Consider the following 23,288-nt stretch of genomic DNA (forward strand, 5'->3'; position numbering starts at 1 on the left):
CTCCACAGAACATGAACCAAGAACTTTCAGATGTACAAGCTAGATTTAGAAAAGGCAGAGGAACTATAGACCAAATTGCCAAAATCTTTGGATCACAGAAAAAGCAAAAGCATTCCAGAAAAACATCTACTTCTGCTTTATTGACTATGCTAAAGCCTTTTAGTGTATGGATCACAACAAACTGTGGAAAATTCTTCAAGAGATGGGAATAGCAGACCACCTTACCTGCCTCCTAAGAAACCTGTATGCAAGTCAAGAAGCAACAGCTAGAACTGGACATGGAACAATGGACTGGTTCCAAACTGGGAAAGGAGTATGTCAAGGCTGTATACTGTCACCCCACTTATTTAACTTATATGTAGAGTACATCATGTGAAATGTCAGACTGGATGAAGCACAAGCTGGAATCAAGATTGCTGAGAGAAATATCAATAATGTCAGATATGCAGATGACACCACCCTAATGGTAGAAAGCAAAGAGGAACCAAAGAGCCCCTTGATGAAGGTTAAAGAGAGAGGGGAAAAGCTGGCTTAAGACTCAATGTTTTAAAACAAAAATCACAGCATCTGGTCCCATCACTTCATGGCAAATAGATGGGGAGACAATGGAAACAGTAACAGACTTTATTTTGGGGGGCTCCAAAATCACCATGGCTGCAGGTGACTACAGCCATGAAATTAAAAGACACTTTCTCTTTGGGAGGAAAGCTATGACAAACCTAGACAGCATATTAAAAAGCAGAGACATTACTTCGCCAACAAAGGTCTGTCTAGTCAAAGCTATGGTTTTTCCAGTAGTCATGTATGGATGTGAGAGTTGGACCATCAGAAGGCTGAACGTTGAAGAATTGATGCTTTTGAGCTGTGGTGTTGGAGAACTCTTGAGAGTCCCCTTGGACTGCAAGAAAATCAAACCAGGCAGTCCTAAAGGAAATCACTTCTGAATATCCATTAGAAGGACTGATGCTGAAGCTGAAGCTCCAATACTTTGGCCAAGTGATGCAAAGAACTGACTCACTGGAAAAGACCTTGATGCTGGGAAAAACTGAAGGCAGCAGAGAAAGGGGACAACAGAGGATGAGGTGGTTGGATGACATCACTGACTCAATGGACATGACTTTGAGAAAGCTCCAGGAGATGGTGAAGGACAGGAAAGCCTGACATGCTGCAGCCCATGGGGTCGCAAAGAGTCGGACACAACTGAGCGACTCAGCATCGGTCTCAGTTCAGTCACTCAGTCGTGTCTGACTCTTTGTGACCCCATGAACCGCAGAATGCCAGGCCTCCCTGTCTATCACCAATTCCCAGAGTCCACCCAAACCTATGTCCATTGAGTCAGTGATGCCATCCAATCATCTCATCCTCTGTCATCCCCCTCTCCTCCTGCCCTCAATCTTTCCCAGCATCAAGGTCTTTTCAAATGAGTCAGCTCTTTGCATCAGGTGGCAAAAGTACTGGAGTTTCAGCTTCAACATCAGTCCTTCCAATGAACACCCAGGACTGATCTCCTTTAGGATGGACTGGTTGGATCTCCTTGCAGTCCAAGGGACTCTCCAGAGTCTTCTCCAACACCACAGTTCAAAGCCATCAATTCTTCAGTGCTCAGCTTTCTTTATAGTCCAACTCTCACATCCACACATGACCACTGAGTGACTGAACAACACCAAATACAAATACAGGCATTATTTTTTTCTGAAACACGATCAGTAGCTAAAAAACACATACAAATACATAAGCACTTTTAATGTATGAAATATTATTCAAATATTTATATCTAAAAGCATGCATACTCAAAGCAATCCTATATTTATATGCTTAATATTTAAACAATAGAATATGCTAAATATTTCTGAAAAAAGCTAATGGGGAAAAATTATATTTTTAATCCATATGTAAACTTATCCTATTATTTTCTAATATTATATCTTTATAAAACTTAGGTTACACCTAAAATCCAAAATTACTTTATCTATATTGCTACAAAACCTACTTTTTCTTCTCGTTCTGTTTCAAGGTGTTTCTTAACAGACCAAAGTTCATTTCTGAGATTGCATAGTTCAGTCTCCTAAAGAAAAAGGAACATGAAATTTATAAGTGCATCTATATAGTTCTTAAGATAATGAAAATGCAAACTAATATTTTAAAACTTTAGTTTTACAGAAAAATGAATTCACTCATAAAAGATATACGTTTTAAAAGCTTACTGTTATGAAGGCTGCTAGATGAACATAACCAAAGATTTCATTTAGACAAATTTTAACACTATATATATCTCTAAAGAAATATTTAACACTATATGTATCTCTTCTTCTCATCCTCTCCCAATCTATCCCACTCCTCCTTTCCAAACCTCAATCAGAGCTCAAACTTATTTGTAATTGGAATTTATAACTTTTCACTTGAAAAAAAGAGATCATTCTACAATTTCAAAAAAAATTAGAAAACCATCTCCCTATAAAATCTATAATATCCCTTTCAGATCTATGGTTATTTGACTCTATAGATCAAAAATTATGGTTTATATGAAAATTGGCTTCTACTCCTATTTGTTCTCACCAGAGATGCTTTCATTGATGAGTGTTCTTGTTCTTTGCTCTTATACAATCCTAATTCTGAGTCTCTTTCTTCAACAATTTTATCATATTGGTGCTATATTAAATAGAGAGAACATTTTAGATGTATTAGAAGTTCAAAAGCTTATGTTTTAATAACATTGTTATCCTAATGCATTTAATATTTACAAAAATGATGTTTATGAATTCAGTAATAAATATTTGAGCATATTTTTAAATTTTTTAAATTACATTTTTAAATGCTAACAATATAAACAATAAAACATAGATAACGGTCTTAGAAATAACGCAAGGGCAAAAAATAATATTTTTTAATTAGGAATAATGAATTTCATAATTTTAAAAAAACATTAGAAACACGAGGACCTCTTAGAAAAACTGCTGATTCCAGATCTTGGGCAGGAAATACAAGATGAATCTTAAATATTTTGTTGTTAACAGAAAGTAAGAAAGCTACACAGATTATTAGGGTCAAGTCAAAAGGACCTGCCAACCAGTTTTAAGAGGTTCCCACTGGCCAAAGTTGGGACAATTTAAGTATCAATAAGGATAAAAACTGTACTGGATTAAGACATACAAAAGTTGCTTACATTTTTGAGTTCACAATATTACTTAAAATATTTTTAATTTCTCATAGGTTACATAATAATATCCTAGCAACAACTTATAAAGATTGATAGGTATAGCCCACTTTCTATCAAAATCCTGAAGAGTATAAGACTTAATTCCCTAAGGTAATGATTACTTTAAAACAACAGTAAAAAGTAGAGCATACTCACAAACACAACTAACATAGTTTTACATCTATTTATTATTGTTTAGTCTAGTATATGTTGGCCACAGGTAGAGGATACAAATATTATATTTATTTAAGCACATATACTAGGTATGTATTTTAATAAAAATAAGATGGAAAATTCTGTAAGAGACTACTAAGAAAACTGAGAACAAGAGTGGTTATATCTATCCATAAAATGATGAGGAAAGACTTCTTCAAGGAAGTGACACTTAGGCTCAGCTTCAGGTAGTGAAGATTTGGAAAAATGAGAGATCAAGGGTATTCCAGCTATAATTAGACACTGTTGTCTAAACAATTTTCTCTAACAAATCAGAATACTATATTTTACCATTTTATGCATAAATATTGCTAAAATTGATAATTTTCATTATACAAAAGGGAAAAAAAATCACCTTATGTTTTTCCATAAGTGCAACCATTTCAGCTATTTTATGTTGACATCGTATATCAATTTCTTTCTGTAATTTTACTGCTTCATCAGCTACTACTTTTGCTTTTGCAACCTATGAAATAAATTTAAAGTTTTTTAAAATTAATGCCCAAAATGCAAATTAAACTCAAATGTTAAATTTAAGTTAAAATGAAGAAATCAAACACCAGGAAATTAGGAAAGCTAAGTAGAAAATGCACTACTGTTTTGGTTTATTTTAGTTAGGGTCTTCTATCAAGTGAGATGACAGTATAACACTGTAAAAATCATTTAATCTTTTCAAAACAGTTATATACTACTCAATACTTAAATACTTAGCATAACAATACTTTTAGTTTCTATTTTAAAAAGCTAATTAATTGTCCCTGATATAATTTACTAAATCTTCTAAAGAGTTATAATGTTAAAAGAATTATTACTTTTCTCTTAAAATGTTAACATACAAATATATGGTTTTAGTATAACAAGTTTTCAAACATATTTAGGTTTTCCTACCTCTCCCAAAAGATTTTCTTCTAATAGCTTTTTGTCCTCAATTTCTTTCTGATAGCTGTCAGTCATTTGTTTAAATTTTTGTTTGGCACCTTCTAGTTCTATCTCTAATTTATTGACCTTCGAATAAAGAAAATAGAATGAACATTAGTAAATGCTGTGGATTACTTGAAAAATGCATTCATTTTGGGGTTTTTGTGACTCTCAGAAGATGATTTATTTATATGATATTACAGTTGGATCATTTTCCTTACACTTTTCATATGGGGAGATGTGCTTTATTTTTCACAAAATCTATCTTTTCTCCTAAAATACATAGTCGTGACAAGTAATATCCTAAAAGCAGGCATAGTTTTATTTTTTAAATTTTTTGACAATATTTAAATTATTTAGTCTCTGTTGTTTTATTACAATAAGTAACTATTCCATTTGGACAGAACACCCATGTGATTCAAAGAAAAAGCGACGGGGAGGGAGGTGGGAGGGGGGTTCAGGATGGGGATCACCCATGGTGGATTCATGTCAAGGTATGGCAAAACCACTACAATATTGTAAAGTAATTAGCCTCCAATTAAAATAAATAAACTTATATTACAAAAAAAAGAGAAAGTTTATTGTGATATAACTTATATGCAAAAAAAACCCCACATATTTAATGTGGAAATCCAGCTGGATATTTAATGGAGTTCCAACTTAGCTATTTAAAATCCTAAAAGATGATACTGTTGAAGTGCTGCACTCAATATGCTAGCAAATATGGAACACTCAGCAGTGGCCATAGGACTGGGAAAGGTCATTTTTCATTCCAATTCCAAAGAAAGGCAACACCAAAGAATGTTCAAACTACCATACAACTGTACTCATTTCACATGCTGCTGCTGCTGCTGCTAAGTCGCTTCAGTCGTGTCCAACTCTGTGTGACCCCATAGACGGCAGCCCACCAGGCTCCCCCGTCCCTGGGATTCTCCAAGCAAAAATACTGGAGTGGGTTGCCATTTCCTCCTCCAATGCATGAAAGTGAAAAGTCAAGGTGAAGTCGCTCAGTCGTGTCCAACTCCTAGTGACCCCATGGACTGAAGCCTACCAGGCTCCTCCGTCCATGGGATTTTCCAGGCAAGAGTACTGGAGTGGGGTGCCATTGCCTTCTCTATTTCACATGCTAGCAAGGTAATATTTAAAATCCTTCAAGTGAGGCTTCAGCAGTACATGAACCAAGAACTTCCAGATGTACAAGCTGGATTGAGAAAAGGCAAAGGAACCAGAGATCCAATTGCCAACATCCACTGGATCATAGAAAAAGCAAGGGAACTCCAGGAAAACATCTCCTCCTGCTTCATTGACTACACTGAAGCCTTTGACTATGTGGATTACAACAAACTGTAGAAAAATCTTAAGGGGATAGGAATACCAGACCACCTTAACTGTCTCCTGAGAAACCTATATGCAGGTCAAGAAGGAACAGAACGGACATGGAACAACCAAGAGACTGGTTCAAAATTGGAAAGGAGTAGGACAAGGCTGTATACTGTCACCCTGTTGATTTAACCTACATGCAGAGTACATGATATGAAATGCTAGGCTAGATGAATCATAAGCTGCAATCAGGACTGGCAGAAGAAATAACAACCTCAGATATGCAGATAATACCACTCTAATGGCAGAAAGTGAAGAAGAACTAAGGAGCCTCTTGCTGAGGGTGAAAGAGGAGAGGAAAAAAGCTGGCTTAAAACTCAACATTCAAAAATCTAAGATCATGGCATCCGGTCCCATCACTTCATGGCAAGTAGATGGGGAGACAATGGAAATAGTGACAGACTTTATTTTCTTGGGCTCCAAAATTACTGCACACGGTGACTGCAGCCATGAAATTCAAAGACACATGCTCTTTGTAAACAAAGTTATGACAAATCTAGATAGCATACTAAAAAATGGAAATATATCACTTTGCCAACAAAGGTCCATATAGTCAAAGCTATAGTTTTTCAAGCAGTCATGTATAGATGTGAGTTGGACCATAAAAAAGGCTAAGCATTGAAGAATCGATGCTTTTGAATTGTGGTGCTGGACAATACAACACTCCTTTGGACTGCAAGATCAAACTAGTTAATCCTAAAGGAACTCAATCCTGAATATTCATTGGAAGGACTGATGCTGAAGCTGAAGCTCCAATACTTTGGACACCTGATGAGAAGATCAAACTTACTGGAAAAGACCCTGATGCTGGGAAAGATTGAGGGCAGGAAGAGAAGGGGTTGACAGAGGATGAGACGGTTGGATGGCACCATTGACTCAAGGGACATGAGTCTGAGCAAACTCTGGGAGAAAGTCAAGGACAGAGAAGCCTGGCATGCTGCATTCCGTGGGGTTACAAAGAGTCAGACATGACTTAGTTACTGATCAACAACACTTAATGTATACAGTTTGATGAGTTTGGACATATGCATGCATCAATGATCATCAAAATCAAGAAGATAGACATACCCATCACCTTCAAAAGTTTCCTTCTGTCCCTTTTTTTCCCATAAGAACATTTACATTAAGAGTCTACCCTCTTAACAAATTTTAAAGTAAACAATACAGAATTGTTCACTAGAGGCATTATGTAATACAGCATATCTCTAAAACTACATTATCATGCATAACTGAAGTGAAGTGTTAATAGCTCAGTTGTGTCTGACTCTTTGCAACCCCATAGACTTCAGCCCACCAGGCTCCTCTGTCCACAGAGTTCTACAGGCAAGAATACTGGAGTGGGCTGCCATGCCCTTCTCCAGGTGATCTTCCAGACCCACGAATCAGACCTGGGTCTCCCACATGGCAGGCAGTTTCTTTACCATCTGGGCCACCAGGAAAGCCATAACTGAAATTTACACAAATTGAAGAACAATTCCCCATCCCCCCCTCCTGCCAGTCCCTGATATTACTGCTTTCATGTGATTGGTTATTTTAACTATCATGCAGTATTTGTTATTCAGTGACTGGCTTTTGTTGCTGAATTGGAAGTATTCTTTATATATTCTGGGTATTAGATCATTACCAACTACATGATTTGCAAGTATTTCTCCAGTTCTGTGGGTTGTCTTTTCACTCTCTTGATGGTGTCCTTTGACCCTTTGATAGTGTTCTCTTGAACACTATAAATAGAGCAAAAAGGTTCAATGCAATCATTCCAACTGCCTTTTTGTCAGAACAAATTGATCCCAAAATTTACAAGAAATTCCCAGGGACCCTGAAGAGCCAAAACCGTCTTGGAAAAGAAGATTATTGGAAGACACATAATCCCCAATTTTAAAACTCACTACACAAAGCTACAATAATCAAAACAGTGTGGTACTGACATAAGGTAAACATATGGATCAATGTCTAACCCTTATGGCAGAAAGTGAAGAAGAACTACAGAGCCTCTTGATAAAAGTGAAAGAGGAGAGTGAAAAAGTTGGCTTAAAGCTCAACATTCAGAAAACGAAGATCATGGCATCCAGTCCCATCAATTCATGGGAAATAGATGGACAAACAATGGAAACAGTAGCTGACTTTATTTTTCTGGGCTCCAAAATCACTGCAGATGGTGACTGCAGCCATGAAATTAAAAGATGCTTACTCCTTGGAAGGAAAGTTATGACCAACCTAGACAGCATATTGAAAAACAGAGACATTACTTTGCCAACAAAGGTCCATCTAGTCAAGGCTATGGTTTTTCCTGTGGTCATGTATGGATGTGAGAGTTGGACTGTGAAGAAAGCTGAGCACCGAAGAATTGATGCTTTTGAACTGTGGTGTTGGAGAAGACTCTTGAGCATCCCTTGGACTGCAAGGAGATCCAACCAGTCCATCCTAAAGGAGATCAGTCCTGGGTGTTCACTGGAAGGACTGATGTTGAAGCTGAAACTCCAATACTTTAAATAAATAACTGAACACCATTCAAACACTAAACACTAAGAAGAAAATTGGTATAACAATAAAACAGAAGAATTACTCTCTAAGGCAAGAGAATATTACTACATAAAGGGACTGTCTTTATTATGGAAAAAAAAGTTCTATTATATGTAGAAAAAAACCCACTCCCTTATCTATGCAGTAGTATATCACAGACAGAAGTGGTAAAGAAAATAATGGGCAAGCTATACACAGACTAAAATAAATGTTGGATTCTGACTTAAAGCTTGCCATCAGATGAGGCTATACAATTGAAGTACATTAACTTACTTGCCACTATAAAGCCTGCCACCAGATGCAGCTTAATTGTCACTTGCCACTCACTGATAGGATTTTGCTATGAATCTGCAAATAACTGATTTATTATGGTCTCTATCAGACTTTACTTTTTTGGGCTCCAAAATCACTGCAGATGGTGATTGCAGCCATGAAATTAAAAGACGGTTACTCCTTGGAAGGAAAGTTATGGCCAACCTAGATAGCATATTCAAAAGCAGAGACATTACTTTGCCAACAAAGGTCCACCCAGTCAAGGCTATGGTTTTTCCTGTGGTCATGTATGGATGTGAGAGTTGGACTGTGAAGAAAGCTGAGCGCCAAAGAATTGATGCTTTTGAACTGTGGTGTTGGAGAAGACTCTTGAGAGTCCCTTGGACTGCAAGAAGATCCAACCAGTCCATTCTGAAGGAGATCAGCCCTGGGCTTTCTTTGGAGGGAATGATGCTAAAGCTGAAACTCCAGTACTTTGGCCACCTCATGTGAAGAGTTGACTCATTGGAAAAGATCCTGATGCTGGGAGGGATTGGGGGCAGGAGGAGAAGGGGACGACAGAGGATGAGATGGCTGGATGGCATCACTGACTCGATGGACATGAGTTTGAGTGAACTCCAGGAGATGGTGATGGACAGGGAGGCCTGGCGTGCTGCAATTCATGGGGTTGAGAAGAGTCAGACACGACTGAGCGACTGAACTAAACTGAACTGATGCAGTCACAGAGAAGGCACTGGCACCCCACTCCAGTACTCTTGCCTGGCAAATCCCATGGATGGAGGAGGAGCAAATCCCTGGTAGGCTGCAGTCCATGGGGTCGCGAAGAGTCGGACACGACTGAGCAACTTCACTTTCACTTTTCACTTTCATGCATTGGAGAATGAAATGGCAACCCACTCCAGTGTTCTTGCCTGAAGAATCCCAGGGACAGAGGAGCCTGGTAGGCTGCCGTCTATGGGGTCGCACAGAGTCGGACACGACTGAAGTGACTTAGCAGTTAGCTATGCAGTCAAACCTCTCTGCTAATAATAATCTGTATTTGCAGCTGATCCCCAGTGCTAACATACCTCAGCTCCACCTGAGATCATCAGGCATTAGATTCTCATAAGGAGCATGCAACCTAGATCCCTCAGCACACACAGTTCACAGTAGGGTTTGCACTCCTATGAGAATCTAATGCCTCCACTGATTTGACAGGAGGCAGAGCTCAAGAGGCAATAAGATTGATGGGGAGTGGATGAAGCTTTGGTCACTTGCCTGTCACTCATCTGTTTGCGGCCTGGTTCCTAATAGGCTAAGAACCAGTCCATGGCCCAGAGGTTGGGGACCCCTGGCTTAAATGATTTTAACACAGCTAAACCAAAGATGTGTGTTCTATTAAAACTAAAATAACTGCTACAATATAAAGGGCTTTGTTGCTATGGTTCAGTCACTAAGTCATGTCTGACTTTTTGCAACCTCATCAATACACCAGGCCTTCCTGTCCTTCACTATCCTTCACTGGCCTGGGCTTCCCAGGTAGCATTAGTGGTAAAGAACCTGCCTGCCAATACAGAAGATGTAAGAGATGTGGGTTTGATCCCTGGGTCCGGAAGATCCCCTGGAGAAGGGCATGGCAGCCCACTCCAATATTCTTTCCTGGAGAATCCCATGGACAGAGTAGCCTGGCAGGCTACATTTCATAGGATTGCAAAGAGTCGGACATGAATGAAGTGACTTAGCACACACACAAAGGGCTTAAATTTCTAAATTCTCATCTATGTACTAGTATTTTTTTTTCTTAAATAAAGATTCCAAATACCTTTATCTCATAAACATTCAGCTGCTTGCTTTCTGCTGTACTCTTTTTTTTAAAGGCCTTATTCTGTTAGAAGTAAAAAATAAAGAATTATGTTTAATATCAAAGTGATTCAAACTTATACTTTCACTGACTTAGACTAAATTACTAAAGTAAAGGAAAGCATTATTCTCTAAAACTGCAGTGAATATAAAGGGTTTTTTAAAAAAAGTAATTTGATTTTGAGAATCAGTACATACCTCCTGCTGGAGTTCTTCAATAAACTTGCTTTTATTTTCAACCTGTTTCCTCAAATTGTTACACTAAAAAAGGAAGAGAAATTAAAATTATTTTATTCAATATTCCAGTCAAAATAAATACTTTCAAACTAACAAAAATATTAACATAGAGATTACTTCAAAAACTATGTCATTAGGACTTCCCTGATGGTGCCTTGGTTAAGAATCCACCTGCCAATACAGGGAACATGGGTTCAATCTTTGGTCTGGGAAGATGCCACATGCTGTGGAACAACCAAGCCCATGTACCACAACTACTGAGCCCACACTCTAGAGCCCATGCACAACTACTGAGCTAACATGCTGCAAGTACTGAAGCCCATGAGCCTAGAACGCATGCTCTACAAGAAAACCCACTGCAACAAGAAGCCCATGCACTGCAACAAAGAGCAGCCCCCATTCACTGCAACTAAAGAAAGCCCACGTGCAGCAATGAAGACCTAGCCCAGTCAAAACTAAATAGTCGTGTCATTAAATAATTCTATTAATGTCAAACCTACCTAGGGTAAAGGAGATAAGAGATAAAACTGAGAGCTCACTAAAGGTACAGAATCCAGTAAGACAAGCCTGCATAAAGTCCCAAACTCAAAAGACTACCTAATCAGTGAAAGTATAAATAAGAAATAAATCTGCCACATAGAAGAATACAGTAAGGAAACCTGTCTTGACCCTGGCACTAGGTGAATGGTATAAAAACTGTCATGAAAATCTGTAGTAGCCATGAAGTGGCTTTATATTTGGGGTGGGGGGGGGGCAGGGGTTAGTTACAACTGAATTCATGTTATCTCAATAATCTTAAAAAACTTCAAATGGGCTCCTGTTAGTAGTGCCCTCAAGATAATCTTTTTGGGAGGATAACAATTTCAACACAAGCCTCAGAAAATTACCACAGATAGTTCCAAGAAATAAAAAAATGTAAAGAAATAAGGCTCCAAGAGTAAAAATCAGTAGAAAGAACAAAGAGCAAAATCAGAACTGAAAAGGCTTCAGATATTGAAATAATTAAACAAAGAATATCAAATTAAAATATTTTAAATATTGTTTTTAAAGACCTGAAACTATGAAAAAGAAACAGACCATAAAGGAAAATTGATCAGATTTTTAGAACTAATTAAAACTTCAGTATGCAGGTCAGGAAGCAACAGTTAGAACTGGACATGGAACAACAGACTGGTTCCAAATAGGAAAAGGAGTACGTCAAGGCTGTATATTGTCACCCTGCTTATTTAACTTCTATGCAGAGTACATCATGAGAAATGCTGGACTGGAAGAAACACAAGCTGGAATCAAGATTGCCGGGAGAAATATCAATCACCTCAGATATGCAGATGACACCACCCTTATGGCAGAAAGTGAAGAGGAACTCAAAAGCCTCTTGATGAAAGTGAAGGAGAGTGAAAAAGTTGGCTTAAAACTCAACATTCAGAAAACGAAGATCATGGCATCCAGTCCCATAAATTCATGGGAAATAGACGGGGAAACAGTGGAAACAGTAGCTGACTTTATTTTTTTGTGCTCCCAAATCACTGCAGATGGTGACTGCAGCCATGAAATTAAAAGATGCTTACTCCTTGGAAGGAAAGTTATGATCAACCTAGACAGCATATTAAAAAGCAGAGACATTACTTTGCCAACAAAGGTCTGTCTAGTCAAGGCTATGGTTTTTCCAGCGGTCATGTATGGATGTGAGAGTTGGGACTGTGAAGAAAGCTAAGCACTGAAGAATTGATGCTTTTGAACTGTGGTGTTAGAGAAGACTCTTGAGAGTCCCTTGGACTGTAAGAAGATCCAACCAGTCCATCCTAAAGGAGATCAGTCCTGGGTGTTCATTGGAAGGACTGATGCTGAAGCTGAAACTCCAGTACTTTGGCCACCTCATCCGAAGAGTTGACTCACTGGAAAATACCCTGATGCTGGGAGGGATTGGGGGCAGGAGGAGAAGGGGACAAGAAGAGGATGAGATGGCTGGATGGCATCACCAACTTGATGGACATGAGTCTGGGTAAACTCTGGGAGTTGGTGATAGACAGGGAGGCCTGGCATGCTGTGATTTATGGGGTCGCAAAGAGTTGGACACGACTGAGTGACTGAACTGAACTGAACTGAATAAACATGTAATTAAAATTTAAAACTCAATAGAGACAAGAAAATCAGTCACTTCTTGGCCTTACCAAATGAATGCTGAAAAAATTTTTAAACTATCAGTTTTAAGTATAACCGGATTATAATATTGCCTGAGAAAGCTCATTTTACATATTTCTCCATTCTTCAGACCATCAAAATTTACTCGAGAGTTAATATTGATGATCATATCTTTCTCCTACTTAGCTTTCCCTAGAAAATTATAACTGACATTGCTGCTGCTACTGCTGCTAAGTTGCTTCAGTCGTGTCCGACTTTGTGCGACCCCATAGATGGCAGCCCACCAGGCTCCACCATCCCTGGGATTCTCCAGGCAAGAACACTGGAGTGGGTTGCCATTTCCTTCTCCAATGCATGTAAGTGAAAAGTGAAAGTAAGTCGCTCAGTCGTGTCCAACTCTTAGCGACCCCATGGACTGCAGCCCACCAGGCTCCTCCGTCCATGGGATTTTCCAGGCAAGAGTACTGGAGTGGGGTGCCTTTGTCTTCTCCATAACTGACATTACTATACAGGGGACAACAGAGGATGAGATGGCTGGATGGCATCACTGATTCAATGAACCTGAGTCTCAGTGAACTCCAGGAGTTGGTGATGGACACGGAGGCCTGGTGTGCTGCAATTCATGGGGTCGCAAAGAGTTGGACACGACTAAGCAACTGATCTGATCTGATACATTATAAAAACCCCCTTTATAACTGTAGTTACAATAGTTCAAAAAATATGTATATATAATATCAGATCAATTTTGCTATTTTTACTGCCCCATCTCACTCTCTCCTCTGAATAAACTAATGAAAATTAAAGTAACTTAAGTATTCAATCTTTTTAAATTTAAAAAATATCTAAACTTAGGACTAGTTAATATATTTGATGGAATGCCCAGAAATTCTTATTAAAATTTTAAATTATTACAGTTCATTTTTAAGTAAAATAATTCAGGTACATAAAATCAAAGAATCTTATTCACTAGAATTCTAGCTAGAAAAAAAAAAAGTGTTAATTATTAGAGCTCAGAACTTTAGAAAGTGAACTACGTTCTCCAAAGGACTATTTGCTAACTCACTACACAGAAAGTCAAGTTTAGGACAAGTGTGTGGTGAAAGTGAATCGGTATCACTAGCCAGAGAGTAAAAACACCTCACAAAAAGAAAGGGGAAATTTTTCTGCAGCTCCTTTGACTATAAAAAATGGGAGAGATATCTAAGCACAATTTTTTAAAAGCATCTTGCCACTGTAAGATATCCACAGCAAATGCAGCTGCTGAAGGTATGAAATTTGGAGAAAGGAAAGAGATAGTGGACGAGCAATTTAACAAAGCTTTGCTCTTTGAAGCATTATGCAGAAACTTCTAATTCCAAAGCCTCTTCGAACAAACCTGCAGTAAAAATCCTATACTATTCTTGAAAGCCTTCAAAATAGAACTGAGATCTCTTTGTACAGGACAATGTCAAGGTTGGCCCTAAAGAGTCTAGCCATACATATATTGTTATAGAGTCTCTAGTCCCAAGTATCTTTCACATCTGATAATACCTTGTTTTCTAGTATCTTCATTTGTTTATCTTTTTTTATAACTTCACATTCAATGCTTCGAGCCTAAAAAAACATTAACATCAGATTTAAAATGTTAACAGAAAAAATAAAAAATAAAAAAAATAAAATGTTAACAGAAATTCTATTTTCTTCTGAGTATCTTTTAGACATGGAATTATAAAGCTTAGTCTTATATTTCTAAAAAAAATAGTTATCAGCTCCACCAGTTTATTTCAGCTATATTTTTAAAAATACATATAAAATTCTTATATTTAAAAAATTAAAAAAAATGTTTTCATGCATATATGTTAATGTTCATTATTATCTTAGCCTCGTTATCACTTTACAATCTTTTATTAGCTTTCCCAGGTTATACTCAATTTTTTAAATTATATATAGATGTTTTCCGTCTTTTAAACACGTTTTTCACAAACATTTATTAAACTGAACTTTGTAACAATTCAATGATGTTGAAAAATAGGTATTATTATACCCATTTTAGAAATGAGGGAAAAAAGGCTAAGATAAAGTATGGACTGGGATGAAAGAAGAGTATAACAAATTTCACCAAGAAATATTTGCAACCTGAATTATTTCCAGGAAACTGTTTCAATAAGCAAACTGAAATCCAACCACGGAAAGCTTAAAGATGCTATCAATTTGTCTTGCATTTCACTTTTTTATTAACTCATCATTAATATCTTCTACATTGGTAAAATAAATTTTAAATTCTTAGTGGAAGATTTTTGTTTTACATTAACCATCAAATTCATGTTTTTCTCTACACCAACAAGATAAGTGTTTTGAAGCAGCCTCTGACACAAATTTTAAAGTAGTGAATTACATACCAAGTCTTTAGGAGACTAATTTGGGGGGGGCTGAATTTAACTAATAAATATGAAACTGAAAGAAAAAAACAGCTTTGGGGGTGGGGAAAGTGGTACAGTCTAAAGAATGTTAGAGAGGCAACTCTTCCACTTCTTAGACATGTAGCTTTTTTGCACTTTTACCTTTTGGAGGCCCAGTTTCCTAATCCATGAAATGAGGACAAAAATGACTTCCAGCTTAAATAACATAAAGAATCTAGAATGTTCCTGGTCATTGCAAGTCCTTAAAAATATAGTTCATCTTACCCTTAGACTATTCCAACAGTCTTAAGCCCTCCAACATGTAAATATAATTATGACACTTCTCAGGTCAACTCTTCAACAACCTCAAACTCCTAAATATATCTGTGAGGCCTGAAATGATCTACCCTCATTTTTCCCCATCCTCATTCTTCCATTTATCTTCCCATCTCTCATCTTTCTATACTCTCTCCACCAACACCACTATCTTAAACTCCACCTTTTGGCCTAGATAAACTTGTATAGTTGTTTAAATATAGGGGCCCTATCATATTTCCAAGGCTCCCTCATACTTCATATATTGTGTGTGTGTGTGTATGTGTATGTGTAACTTGAAATACTCTTCTCCCTGATCTACTTATGCCTACACCACTGCCTTCCACTAATTGAATTAATCGGAGGTTTTAACATGAATTTTGCTTCTTCCAAGAAGCTTGTCCTGACTCAAGTTCAGACAGTTGTCCTTTCCATGGTCTCCAATAGCAATTATATAGAACTATATAGCAATATATAGCAAATATATATTCTATATAGAGAGAGAATTTATATATTTTGGTCTTCTTTTTTAGTGTAAATTCCACAGTAACCCTGATCAGTTCATAAAGTTGAATGGGGACTAATCTGTCTCCAAGGGTGGGAATGCAACTCAGGCTTGGAGAGATTACTCTATCCCCTAACTGCAAAGAATGGCTGAAGTATAAGTGAGCTAAACTAGGCAAGAGTCCTCACTAACATTTTTTTTCAAAGCTTTGAAGACTAATTTTATAGCCTTCTAACTGATTCCAATGCCTTTCACCACTCCCTACTCTGTTCTTAAAAATTAAAAATGTTACTTGTCTAATAAAAAACCTTAAATGGATCACTACTGCCCAACAAAACAAACTAAAACAAAACTTCAGCACCCAAAACACTGCCTGGCACATTGTAGGTAGTTAATAATATTTGTGGAATGAATGAAAAAACAAAGTCAAGGTCTTCACAATCTAATTTGATCATTGCAATCTATTTTAGCACAATTTTCTCCCACTGTATGTTATACAACATAATCACTTCACATACTTTGTACTATTCTACTTTTGTGATAATCTTCCCTAAAAGCCTTCCTATCTCAACTCTTTGAAATCATTTCCACCAATGTACAACACAAACTTATTAATCACTTTATTAGTATATTTTATATTACTAAAGCATGAGCCTATTTAGCCTAAAATATAAATCGACATTTATAAATGCTAAGTGTTAAAGAAATTTAGAATTATGCCATTATTTCTGCTAGATAAAAACCACTTAAGTAAAACAACTCAACATGGCCCACGTTTTTAAGGTCAACAGCCTACAACAGTCCTTGGCCCTCCAGTTATCTGTACAATAGTACACTTGTTTTTGGACACCAGCTACTGCTTTTATGATTTGAAATTTTGTGATAGAACCTACTATTAAATACAACATACATTTTCTTCACTCTTGTCCAATTTACTTTTAACTTCGTCTCCTTTCTGTTTTAGTTCTTCTCTCACAGATTCCAGCTCATTCCTTAAAGGAAATGGAAGAGTGACATTGCAATAAAATCTATATTTTCATTTTATTCCCTTTCTGGAACTTCTAAAATTGACTACTGATCAGTTTTAAAATTTTTATTGGTTTATGTCTTCACTTTGATTGATCATTTTTCATGCATCAGTATATACACTTCTACTCCTAAATTTAAATTTATACATTTACTTTGAAATTATTTAGATCTTTATAGTTATTTTTACATAAAAAGAAACTTCAAGATAGAAAAACTTATTTCTTATTTAAGTCAAGATTTCACTTTCCTGTTTTCTTAGTCATCATTCTAAGACATAGTCATAATGCTGTACAAATAAATAAGGGACATATATACAGGTGATTTTAATGAAGAACTGTATGACTGTGATATTTGCATATACATGTATGCTTATGTATGTATAGAGTATTTCACAGAAACATACACAGGAAACCATGATACCTCTGGAGAGGAAAACTGGATAACAGAAGACAAAAGGCAAGAAAGATAGTTTTCTTGCCTCATATCCCTTTGTTTCTTTGATCTTTACACCATATGCACATATAATCCTTTCAAACTTTTTTTAAAAAGCTATCTGCTGTGCATGGAAACAACAGTACTTTGTCTCAGAAGGATATTTAAAGCTATTTCTAATTGTAGACTCTCTTATTGTTATAGCTGATATGTTACTAGGTCAAATGTGAATGCATGGAATAGTAATCAATCATGTGAAATAACCGGCCTTATAAAAACTGAGTCTAGGATGCTTACTCTTTGAGTTTTAAATCTTTAATTGGCACATTCTTACTTTTCCTAAATATATTACGTAGAGTTCTGTAAATCCATAGAGTAGGTAGATGTACAAAAAGATATTATCCAAATAATTCCAATTCTCTTAGATAAAAAGTAGCCTTTCTCTAAATATGTTTTCATTTTTCATCCCCAAAATGTTTAGTGGCTTAATCACAGATTTAACCTGTAAACTTCTGAAGTAAGCATATAAGACAAAGTAATCCTTAGAAACATAATAAAAGATGACTTTCCAAATATGGAAAATAGTAACAGTTAAGTATTAGGCCACTGTGCTCAGTGCTTTATTCATATTTCCTCACGTAATGCCCAAACAGTCCTATGAGGGAGACATACTAGGTCTAAGGAAATATCAAATAATTTACAACAGTTAAGTTTTAATGACCACATTCTTTAATAAAACCTAAATCAAAACTTAATACATCAGAATATAAGTACAAGCAAGAGCCCCCAAATATTTGGAAATCATCTAAACTACTAATGGATTAAAAGGAAACTGGAAATATAAAAACTCTATCCCAGAGCTACCTACCGGGGAAGTATGTGCAATATTACAATCTTTAGCAAGGTAATTTTGAAGGTCTTAGAAAATAAGATCTCCTATCAGCTGTCTATCAGGCATCTATAGATCTGTATCTGTGTGTCTGTTTATTGATCAATGGGTTGCTGAAGCTTTGGACCCTTTAGCTGATGTTTCAGGGTCCATTGTAAGTGCTGTCACTATGCCCCCTCCATGCAGGTGTATGAATGGAGGAAGCAGCTATTTTTATGAGAATAACCTCCCCAAATGCAAGTGTTCTAGTGGCTACGTGGAAATGCAAGTGTTCTAGTGGCTACGTGGGAGGATATTGTGGAATGGGACTTTCACAAGGTGTTCCTCCAGGAACTAACGCGTCCATGCTGTTGACAATCATCTTGATCATCAGAATTGCTGCTTTAGCCGCTTTAGGATTTTTCCACTATCAGAAAACCGGCTCCCTTTTGTCTTATCTGCCCAAGCTGTCAAGCTTAAGCAGTCTCAAATCCTCTGAAAATGGAAATGGGGTGAACTTCAGATCAGGGGATGATGTTAATATGGATATTAGAGTAACTGGTTTTGGGCCTGAGTCTGCTATTGACAGATTGCTGGGAATGAGGGAACATTTTGCCACAGACTTCAGGAAGCCACCCATAATATTTGGGAACCTGATGTATGCCTCCAAGGACACTACTATCACAGCAGCTCAGCCAACAACAACCCCGGTAACTGAATCTGGAACAGTGTATAACAAAAACTATGGAAGTCCCATTAACCCTGCTGAACAGGGTTCAGACACAAAGCCAACTCCCTCAAGTCCTGATGAAACGCAGCTAACAAAATGAAGTATCTTCAAACAAAAACCAAAACAAAGTGTCAACTTTGAAAATCCATTCTATTCCAAGATGGAGAATGAACCAAAGGTCAATGCTGCTAAGGTTTCTTGGAAAAAAGGCTCAACTCCAGGCTATAGTGCAACTACAGGCTACAGATGATATTAAAGACACCGCGAATTGTTTAGGATTGTTTAGGATTTTGTTTTTCTGTTTTTCTTGGTGTTATCACAATCATCTACTTTAATACCTGTATGCCAGTCAGTCAAGAGGATATAGCATTATTTTAATTTAAGTCTTCTTTTGTTACAGAAGACTCAGAGGCATAGCTGTGCTGGCTATTTAGGGAATAATTAGAAACAGACTTTTGCACATTTTTTTTTTTACAAACAGATGAAAAAAATTAACATTCAGTACTTTATTAAAAGAATATATTTTTTCCCCTGTACTTCTGTAGTTGGTACTGTTTGTAGAAACATTGCCTTGTATGCCTTGTTTACTCATCTCATATTTTTACAAAGAATTATCACCTTGTACTATATGTATATCTTTGCACTGAACCTCTCTGAAGGTAATACTATAAATATATTGTACATTTGTAAATTTGAGAAAGATTATCACATCATTAAATTTGCTAATGAAAGTAAAAAAAACAGGTTATTTAGAAAATAATAAACATGATAAATTGCATATCAAAAACCAGGTCACAGATCTACAGTAGTGTCAGAAGTAAATTGATACTTGAAATGATTTTATTATTTGAAATGATTTTATTAATTTATTATTTGAAAAAGAGAAAGGTAAACTAAATATCAATATATCAATTTTTTAAATAACTAAAGAAAATATTAATATTTGATTTCAGACAGGAAAAAATAAACTTCTAAGTTCATTTATAAATTTATAAATTATTTATATAATATATATTTCTATATAAATTCACAAATTATTTACATATAATATTTATAAATTATTTATAAATTTACAAAAGCAATGGGAAAAAATTTCAAAAAGAAAGCAATTTAGATTTAATAAAAAAAATTTTTTTAAATTCTGTATGACAAAATAATTACCCACAGTAGGAAAACAACAGGTTAGGGAAAATATGTGCTGTAAATAAAACAAGATAAAGGATTAATATGTTTTTAAAAGCTTGACTAAATCAGTAAGAAAACAGTCAAGATCTCAAAATATTATAGGCAATGCTGCCAAGTCGCTTCAGTCGTGTCTGACTTTGTGCGACTCCACAGACGGCAGCCCACCAGGCTCCCCCGTCCCTGGGATTCTCCAGGCAAGAACACTGGAGTGGGTTGCCATTTCCTTCTCCAATGCATGAAAGTGAATAGTGAAAGTGAAGTTGCTCAGTCGTGTCCGACTCTTAGCAACCCCATGGACTGCAGCCCACCAGGCTCCTCTGTCCATGGGATTTGCCAGGCAAGAGTACTGGAGTGGGGTGCCATTGCCTTCTCCAATTATAGGCAATAGATATAGGCAATTTAGAAAGAAGAAAATCTAGCAAGCACACAAAAAATTCCAAAGTTTACCCAAAACAATGAAAATTATAAATCCTAAGAACTGTAAGTTATTTCTATTATATCATCAAATAAATGATAATAACCAAAAGTAATTAAGTTTTTATAACCAGCATTTTCATAAAACATTGGTTGTACTGCATACTTTACAAGTGATAGAACCTATCAGAAATCATTTGTCTATCAAAAGTAATTGAAATAAATTACTCAATAAATTCACACTTGAAATTTATACTTTAAGAAAAAATCCGTATGTGCCAAAACATTTACTACAGTATTATTTATGAAAGTGAAAAACTGGAAAATGTAAATATCCAAATTAAAATAATGCTATATCCTCTTGACTGACTGGCATACAGGTATTAAAGTAGATGATTGTGATAACACCAAGAAAAACAGAAAATACTTAAAATAATATTAGAGTTTTAAAATATCTCTTCTAAGTGCTCTGACATATGATTAGTGTACTTTCTGAAATATTAATTATTAGGAAATTTATGATATTTTAAAATTAATTTCTGTATCTAATATCATTATTTCAAACTAAGTATAAAATAGGCATTATTACAATTTTATTTTTAAGCAGTATTCCAAAATAGTAATTTAAGTCTAATTTTTTACTTTATTCTATATTAAACATAAAATTAATCTAAATTAACTACAAGTTAATAGAAAAGAAATACTATTTTTGGCTAGTCAAAAAGGCCAATGCATTAGTCTTGCCTTAATTGTGTTTCTGTCTCTCCCAGATGTTCTATTTGTTTCAACATCCTTTCTTCTTGCCTTTTGCTATTCTAAAGAAATAATCAGTGTTGTTTATATTAATTAGTTTGTTTCAACAGAAATAAAATTGAAACTAACATTTAAGATCTTTATCTATCTTAAAATTCATTTAGTTATAAATAAAACAAGAGAATGGGTTATTTAACTTGTATAATGCCACACAACTTTTCCAGTCTTACTCTATTCCCTAATATCTATACATTAATACTAGCTAAAAAAATAAGTCTTACTTGCTGTTTCCCACTGATACTTTGAGACTTGTGTCCTCTGTACATATTGTTATGGCTTTAAGGAATGCTTTTCCACTCATTGCACCTACTGAGCTCATAATTACTGATTTTTTTAAGGCAAAACTTAATGCTATATTCTTCTGAAGGCTTCTCTTTCCCCAAGGCCGAGGTGATCCTGTGAATTCTGATAGCACTTGGTCTCCAAAATAATACATATGATATTTTAAGCACTTTTTCATTGAATCATAAACTCCTAAAGAGGGAGGATGATATTTTATTTATCACTATATGTTCCACAGTGTCTTATATTATTTGCTAACAAATACTTGAATACTTTATTAAAATATTTATAAAAATCTTGATGCTTCAAATTAGAATAACTTTATCAATAGGGAGCCTCCATCTTCTGTTGCCTTTTATTACCACTGAGGATCAATATGTGTATTTTTCTTCTAAAACAAAGTATTTAGAAGAAAAAGATAATCAGATAATCTAAGATAATCAGACTTTTAAAGCTGAAAGAATCTTCAGTGGTAATCTATTCTAAGCCCCTAATTTTACAGTAAGAAAATTGTCAATGATACTTTCTTTTTCAACTCACATTAATGTCTTCTTGTTGTTTCTTGAGTTCCAGGGCCATATCACTTGTTTCTTGTGCTAGTTCTTTGTTTTCCAGTGAAAGCCTGTTGCAGCTTGCAGTTAGTTCAGTATTCTTCAGCCTATTTTTTTTTTAAAACAACATATCATACCAAAATATTTACACATAAAATTATATAATATAGAATTTTATCCAAAATAATCTTAGGGGAAAGAAAGGAAGGGCTGGGGCTACAAATGAAACAAGATTGGCTTTTAGTAAAGAATTTTTGAGGCTGAGTGATAGGTATATGGGCTTCCTAAGCGGTGCTAGTGGTAAAGAACCCGCCCAACAGGGGTTTGATCAAGATCACTTAAAGGAGGGCATGGTACCCCACTCCAGTATTCTTGCCTGGAGAATCCCATGGACAGAGGAGCCTGGCAGGCTACAGTCCATAACAGTCACAGAGTCAGACCCAACTGAGGTGACTTAGCAGGCACACATGCATGTATGCACAGTAAGTATATGCTGGTTCATTACATTATTCCCTCTTTTAACACTGTATATATTTGAAATTTTTCTATAATAAGTTTTTTGAGATGTCATATATTTCCTAGCATACTTCCCGTAATGCTTCCCCCTTCACCTTTCCATAAATTTTGAAAAGCATATTATTTTTTACATATTTTCTTTCTAACAGTCTGTCTCTTAGAAACTATTTCAAACTTCTGATGATTTAAGTATTACATGAGACATTAATGATTTAATTAAATATTACAAAATCCATTTAAATGAGTATTAATATTTTCATTAAGATAAATAAAATATATGCATATGCACAACACTTACAAGGTCTCAAATATTCTACATCAGAAGAGAGATTACTACTGTCACTAGTTGCAGCCAGGATCAATTTTAAATGAGGGAAGGGAAGTGTGTGGCTCATGGAATGATTTCAGAAGCACCTATATCTCCGACTTACTGATGCTGGAAACTCATCAAAGTGTTTTAATTAAAAAATGAAAAGTTGAAAGAACAAATATACCAAGGATAACACAAATTTATATTAATCAGTTAATTCGTTAAAAAGGTACCCAGAGCCC

At 35.8% G+C, this 23,288-nt stretch overlaps 1 protein-coding gene across 7 annotated transcripts in view; it reads right to left on the reverse strand.

Moving 5' to 3' along the window:
- The window catches only part of SYCP1 (synaptonemal complex protein 1), a 147,407-nt gene that overhangs the window by 44,940 nt on the left and 79,179 nt on the right, over positions 1–23,288 (reverse strand). For 5 of the 7 annotated variants that reach the window (XM_059885027.1, XM_059885029.1, XM_059885028.1 and 2 more), the window contains 10 exons: positions 22,210–22,327; positions 21,319–21,389; positions 16,827–16,908; positions 14,249–14,311; positions 10,538–10,600; positions 10,302–10,364; positions 4,298–4,414; positions 3,765–3,875; positions 2,557–2,649; positions 1,991–2,065 (listed from right to left, as the gene is read on the reverse strand). In XM_059885027.1, coding sequence (XP_059741010.1) covers positions 1,991–2,065; positions 2,557–2,649; positions 3,765–3,875; positions 4,298–4,414; positions 10,302–10,364; positions 10,538–10,600; positions 14,249–14,311; positions 16,827–16,908; positions 21,319–21,389; positions 22,210–22,327 — 856 coding nt within the window. The remainder of the gene's footprint in view (positions 1–1,990; positions 2,066–2,556; positions 2,650–3,764; positions 3,876–4,297; positions 4,415–10,301; positions 10,365–10,537; positions 10,601–14,248; positions 14,312–16,826; positions 16,909–21,318; positions 21,390–22,209; positions 22,328–23,288) is intronic. The other 2 variants (XM_059885030.1, XM_059885031.1) reach the window with 2 other exon arrangements.

Source organism: Bos taurus, chromosome 3 (genome assembly GCF_002263795.3).
Source record: "Bos taurus isolate L1 Dominette 01449 registration number 42190680 breed Hereford chromosome 3, ARS-UCD2.0, whole genome shotgun sequence".
Lineage (NCBI taxonomy): Eukaryota > Metazoa > Chordata > Mammalia > Artiodactyla > Bovidae > Bos > Bos taurus.